The 7063-nt window shown below is 31.2% G+C and overlaps 1 protein-coding gene across 1 annotated transcript; it reads left to right on the top strand.

Annotated features, from left to right (window-relative positions):
• Positions 1-1131: 1131 nt before the first annotated feature.
• Positions 1132-2609, top strand: LOC106314992. The gene is made up of 2 exons (XM_013752780.1): positions 1132-1192; positions 2074-2609. Exons 1-2 carry the CDS (start codon positions 1132-1134, stop codon positions 2604-2606), a joined length of 594 nt encoding a protein of 197 aa, XP_013608234.1. The 3' UTR covers positions 2607-2609.
• Positions 2610-7063: the final 4454 nt, after the last annotated feature.

Below are 7063 nucleotides of genomic sequence, written 5' to 3'. Positions count from 1 at the left end.
CACGGAGATAGAAGATGTCATAGTGAACTTGCCGTAAGACTGTCCCGTACCGACACCGTGAATGTATTCATATAACATGTTACGTACCGAATGTTGTTGCGTTAGACCTCTTGTTGACGATGGATGAACCGATCTCAAACCCTGAAAATCCAGATTCTGATTGATGATGATCATCATCAAGACGAAGCCCTCCACAACCACCACGGTTACGAGAAAGAGAAATGACAAAATACTATGTATTTGTCGTTGGAGAAGAGCCATAACCATGGCTATTTTCATCACTGCAATCACCATGATGACGTTTGGATTGTAGATGCATCACCAGAAACACTAGTTGTTGCTTTGATCAGAGCCAAATTTTGATCAGTGGGAAGGAGAAAAATTCGCACTTACGATCAGTGGCACGTCCCTGTTTTATTTCAAAGGTCTGTTAACGTCTTTCGCATCACTAATTTTCTCCTTTTTTATTTTCATTTTTCTTTTTCTCTATAGTGACATTAAACCCACTCAGGAATTACCATAGGAAAGTCCAGATTGTTTTAATATTACTCACCGACCACCTTCCTATATTCGGTAACTTCTCATTAATTTTTGCACATTTTTTTAGATATTATGTTCTTCTTATATATGAGTAGTAATATACTTCCTCAGTTTTACAATATATGATTTTTTGGCTTGTTGCACAAAAATGAAAAATTTTACTTTTATCTAAAAAGCATTTAAAAAAATAGAATTTAAAAATTATTGAACCAATTATAGAAAAGATTATAAAATCTATTTTTTAAATCTTACTATTATTAGATTTTAAAAACCGTTACATGCAATGACCGGAGCCATACAGTTCAACAAGCTATCACAAAAGTGAAATATATCACATAAAGAACCAGAGACAATCGTAGTTTCGATTGAATTGTGGTAGAAAAATAATAATTAAATTTAGCCATTTCCACGTCCGCGTCCATGGCTTCTTCGGCCGCTACATGTGAACTGGAAATGCAACTCTCTAGCTTTTGTTGGTGGCTTAACTGGTCTTTCTCGAAATATTCTTTTTCCATAAGGTGTCATAATTAAGATCCATCGAGTTCATCTCTAAGATAAAATTCGGTGGGACTCCTTCTTCCAAAGATCTCAATGAGGCAGACTTGTTTGAGCGGTCCAGCTATTCTACTACCTTCTCTTTGGACCGTTGGAGGTACTTGAGCTATCAAAGTATCCGTGATTGGCAATGAACGAGTAGACTCCATACTCGGGGAGACACCAGCTTCATTGATACAATTAAAAGTAGGAGAAACATACATTGTTCTCAGGTTCCGTAATAATAATTTAATTGGTTATTAAATTTCAATAAAAATAATTAACATAAAAGTATCAAAACATTTTCTATTTTCAAATAACAAAATTTTTTTAAAACATTATCTATTTTGAAACCGAAAGATATCATCAGTACAAACTCTGATACCAAGCATTGGAAGCTTGAGATTCCGGCCCAAAATAATATGAGTTATTATTCGGCCTTTATTATTCAAAACCTCTTTATAGCGTGGTGGTTTAACTAACTGATATGCTGTCTAAGGTCATAAGTTGGAAACACTTCTTTTACTATTCATCTCTTTTTTTTAAAACATATCTATTATCGGCCATAATTTTATTTTGGGCTTCTGGTCTTAATATTTACCAGGCCAGCACTGGATATCATGCAACAGTAAAAAAAATCAAAGCTTGAATTATGATACAGTTACATCGTTTAGCAGTACACAAGCCGACATAAAAAGAAAAGAAAGTCAAATGGTTTCGTCATGGGTTGTTTCATCCAAAGGAAGATTGACATGTGTTTCTTTGTCTTTCATTTGCTTGGTGAACAAATAATTATATCAACGAAAACGTCAAACGTGTAACATATTCCAACAAAAGAAAAGCTTCTATACTACAGCTCTGATAATTGATTTGATTTAGACATAATTTCATACTCATCTGGACCTACTTTACTAACCTGATTCACTGTATTCCTGGATATTATCATAAACATCAGTTTTTTGATAAGTAATATTATCATAAACATGTTTTCTTTATAAGTGATCACAGAACATAAATTACATAGAGAGAGAGAGAGAGAGAGAGAGAATACGACCGCGAAGGAAATGCAAACGCCGATGATAATCTCTGGAGGAGAAGATAACGAGGACGAGTATACTCCTGACGAAATCATGCAGCTCGTTGAGTCTTCTTCACCGACGACGAACGTCTACGACGGAACTAACTTTTCCGGCGAGGAGAGTTTCAGAGTGAGGTTTACCGACGATCCGTACGCGGTTCCGGTGGTTGTTCAGTCATCTACGGGTTACATCACGATCAACGTCAACGAGGAGAGCTGTGGTCCTTCGTTTTCAGACAGCAACGCTTCCGCCATGGCGAGCGTCGACGCAAGCGGTCTGTTCGGTTGCTGCCTCGGTTCGAACGGCGCGTGGAGTACAGACGAGGTGAGAGTGAGAGTGAGAGTGAGAGTGAGAGTGAGAGTGAGAGTGAGAGTGGGACGACGAATTGCTGGCGAGGTTTCTTGGCGAAGACAGTGTTTGACCAATGTGTCGTCTTGCGGAGAAAACTTTTAAGTGTTTGAGGGTATTTTGGTCAATTTGATGGGATGTGATTATGTGAAAACTGATATGCATGTTGTCAATAGCCCTGGGACGGATCCGGATATCCGAGAAATTTAGGGTATCCGGATCCGGATCCGTGGATTTAATATCCGGATCCGGATTCGTGGTTTCCGGATATCCGGGTTTCGGATATCCGTCTCGATATTCTATTATCCGCGGATATCCGGATCCGGATCCGTCAAAATAATTAAAAATAATTTTTTTAACAAAAAATACTAATTTTTTAATATAATACATAAATTAAATATTTATAAATATATTTATATATGTTTATAATATTTTAAAAACTAAAATATTATATTATAAAATTAATTCATGTATAAATATTAATATATCAAATATAAATATTAATAAAATTAACAAATTTAATGTATTTTAAAAATACGGATCCGGATATCCGGACCTAAAAATTAAGATACCCGGATCCGGATTCGGTTTGCACGGATCCAAGATTTTACTATCCAGATTCGGATCCGGACACCCCGGATATTCTATTTTCGGAGCGGATCCGGAGCGGATCTCTGATCGAATCCGGATTTCGAATAATAATTCCCAGGCGTAGTTGTTAATAGGTAGGTAGCAAGAAAATGGAAAGTCGGTTAGTAAGACTAGTCTGGTTAGCATCTACTCCCTCCGGATACGAATGTATGATGTTCTATCTTTTTATTTTGTATACAAGTGTATGATGTTTTGAGATATAATTAATGTATTTATTTTTAAAATTTAAACATAAATTAAAAAGTAAAATTATGAGTGGTGAAAATTTATTGATATAACCAAAAAGTAACAATTAAAATAATGTATTTATTGTTTTTTAATATGTGTGTAAAACCTTAAACATCGTACATTTAAATCCAGAGGGAGTATTTTGTAAATTTCAAAAATATTAAATGCCACCCTGAAAAAAAAGAAGTAAATGAATGCTTTCTTTACGAATGAATCCTTATATTTACTTGGTTTTAAATATTGCACGGAGGAAGCCAAAATATTTTAATCGAAACCCTCATTAGTATTGTAATTGTGTGAATTTTACTTGGCTACTGATGATCAGTAATGTACACATTGTATAATTCTTGTAATAGCAGCAAAAATCCATAAATGTTTTTTTTGGCCTAGCTATATGTCTCTGTATCTTCAAAGCAAAAGCCAGAGAGGCAAACAATGAAACAGCTTTCTTCTGTCCTGAAAACTTTTATTTGCTGAAGAAACTTTTCTTGTTCTTTTCACCAGTGAGATTCTATTAGGATCACCACCACCCCACTCTTCAAACACTACTATTAGGTTCGGAGGCTTGAGCCATGAACGAGGTAAATGGTACCTGAAAAATAGAGAGTGGAGAGAGAGAGACAACTCTACTAATCGAGATTTGGATTATAAGACAATAGATATAAGAAGAACTTTTTTTTTTGTTTTGTAATGCCCACAGTTTCCTTGAGCTTAATGACGTCCAATGTTTTGACAGACAGTTTATCCAAACTTGGCCTTCCCCCACCCCCACTGTGTTCATGTCCACAGCCAATGGTTCATTTCCTGCTGGTGTGACAAACGTAAACTGCATAAAGAACAATAGTTTTTAGTATTTTTCCTTGTATCAAGTCTAATTTTGTTCTATGGAATGGACATGATGTTTAATGCTTGTGTTTTCTCTTACCTTATCTTATACCAGGTCAATGGTTGCTTCTTGATCACGAATGATCGTTGCTTCCATCTCACGGATGGATTGCCGGTATTTCACTTAAGATTACATGAAAGCTGGTCACTGACAAACACATGAAGAACATGTCAAGCTGACCATATTGTAAGAAGAGGGTAATCTCTACATATCGATGCTGTAACATACCAACTAGTCCAATTATTTGTCCACATTTTGTCTTGTTATCTGAGCTCCGTTTGAAATCCTCACAGTAGTAAGTTTTGTGGATAACTGATTGGTTTCTATATATCATGATGGTTTCATAAGCTTATTCAAGTTCGACAAAGCTTCTTAATTTTTTTTTATGATAGATCTATTTATAAAGGCCTCGATGTTTTATAATTATCTAGCATCTAATCTAAAATCGTTTGAAAACTGATATAATATGAATTGTGCTTCTAAATTTTGTTAGTAAAAGGAAATTGGTTGGAGTTGACAAAAAAAAAACGAATTGGTTGGGCTCAGAAAGAACCAAGCTAAAAATTTCATTATAGCCGTCTGGGCTTGAAAGCGTAATCTTTTATCAAGCACGATGAGTTTTATGAAACTCGTAAACTTCTCGAAATGTTGGACTTGGAGAACCCAGTCACTTGGAGAACCCAGTCAGCTAAAAAAAAAAACTGGAGAATAATATAGCATACTAGAAAAGATGATATAGATAAAATATGACATGCATAGACAATTACATTTAGTGTTAATTTCTATTTTTGGTAAACTTTTTAAAATATGATATAACTTATATATCATCATTAAAATAAATATATCTAAACATAAAATTAAATAATATAATAATAGAAATATAAAACTTTTACAACTTACAATATATTATTTTTGTCTAGTTTTATAATTATACAATTTTTTATTACTAAACAAGATTTTCAAAATCTTATACAATCTTTTTAAAAAAAATTATTTAATCAATACCATTTGTTTCCTTTTGATACATACAAAATTTTATAAATTTTGTTTAGTTTTATATTTTTGATAATTATACAATTTCTATAATTATATAATTTTATACAAGTGTATTTAGTATATCTTAACCCAAAGAAATAAATGAAAATCTATCTACTGTCATAATTTTAAATATATACATATCTTAAATATAAATTAAATTGTTTGTTTTATCTTAATTTTATCTTTAAATAAATCAAAATTATATTTAAATAGCGATAAAAATTAAAAAAATCTAAAATATTAAAAATATAATTTAATTTAAAAATTTAATTTGTACATGATGCAGAAAACACCTAGTTTTTAATATTATTAGCATGGTTCTGAAAACTGATCTAGGCGGCTACGCAACAAATCAGTCCCAAATATTCTTAAAATCCGATTTATAAAACTCAAGTATGATCGATTAATGATTTGATCAAATTAAAATTGTAAAAATATCTATTTTTAGAAATTCAAATATGATGCAAAATTTCTAAAATTTTAAAATAAAAAATTGTATATTTTTATATGATCTATAGTTTAATTTAATCGTATTTTAACTGATATTAAATAAATATTTATTTTTAATATGAATATATTAAATAAAACTTCTTACTATAAGGTATTATGTTCATTTGTATTTTTCCATGATATATTTTTATATTACAAAAATAATAATGTGAGACTTTTAATAGGTTTAATAATTTATAGTCGTTTAAAATTCAAAAGATTAACATATTGAAAAAAATCTAAATTTTATAATATGGTTAATATGTTTGTTTAATTTATTTTAATAATATAAAATTAAACAAAATGATGGAGGATACACAAAAATTGTTATCAAATTTTTATTATTCAAAATCATTAATTGCCATGTATATTTTTATCACATTAGGTAGTTTTTTAGCTTTTATTTAAAGAAATAATATTTGTTTTTAGACCATTAGGTAATTTTATGGTTATTCAATGAGAAATATATTTTATGTTTAGACGTAGCAACTTATTTCTATAATTATTTTAAAAATCATTATAATGATGACATATGACATAGTTCACAAGTCGTAATGTTTTTGAGATAATATATCAACTAATATATCAACGATTATTAGCCACAATGTTTTAACAATGAAATTAGTCATGTGATATAGTTTTACAACAGATTAACAATTGTACTTTAATTGTAAAATACATTCTCCGGTCGCCTCCGCATCATGTTTACTTTACACGTCTAACTTCTTACTGCTTCAGTAATTACTGTCACCATTTATCATAACATATGTCGATATTTTTCTCTAAGCATGAGGCATATGATATGATGGGAATTGAATGAAGTACGTACTAATAATCAATAATCCTCAGTTTCTAAATGTAAGTAGTTTTAGCAAAAAGAATTTGTTTCACAATATAAGTAGTTTACATATTTCAATGCATCTTTTTCATTTATTGGATATTGTGTGACCAATGAAATAATGTTAGATTTTTAATAATTGATTGAATTAATTGGTTAAATGATATACTCTTTTAAATAATAATTTTCTAAATATTGGTACTTTTAATCAAAACTATTTACAATTAAAAACGGATTAAAAACTGAGGGAGTGTGATAATAAACGAATCATTCGATCAAGAGAGAGAGAGTTTTTCACATCACACAAATCAATCTGTCACGAGGCAGAGGATACGGTGATGAAGATGAGAGAGAGAGAGAGGCTCAATGGTCCCTTTGGGGAAATTTTATTGGGAAGAAACAAAAAAGACAAGTCATGAAAAGTACCAAAAT

This window comes from Brassica oleracea, chromosome C9, assembly GCF_000695525.1.
Source record: "Brassica oleracea var. oleracea cultivar TO1000 chromosome C9, BOL, whole genome shotgun sequence".
NCBI classification, from domain to species: domain Eukaryota; kingdom Viridiplantae; phylum Streptophyta; class Magnoliopsida; order Brassicales; family Brassicaceae; genus Brassica; species Brassica oleracea.
Note: the sequence above shows the minus strand (reverse complement) of the source record. Positions and strands in the feature narration are given on the sequence as shown.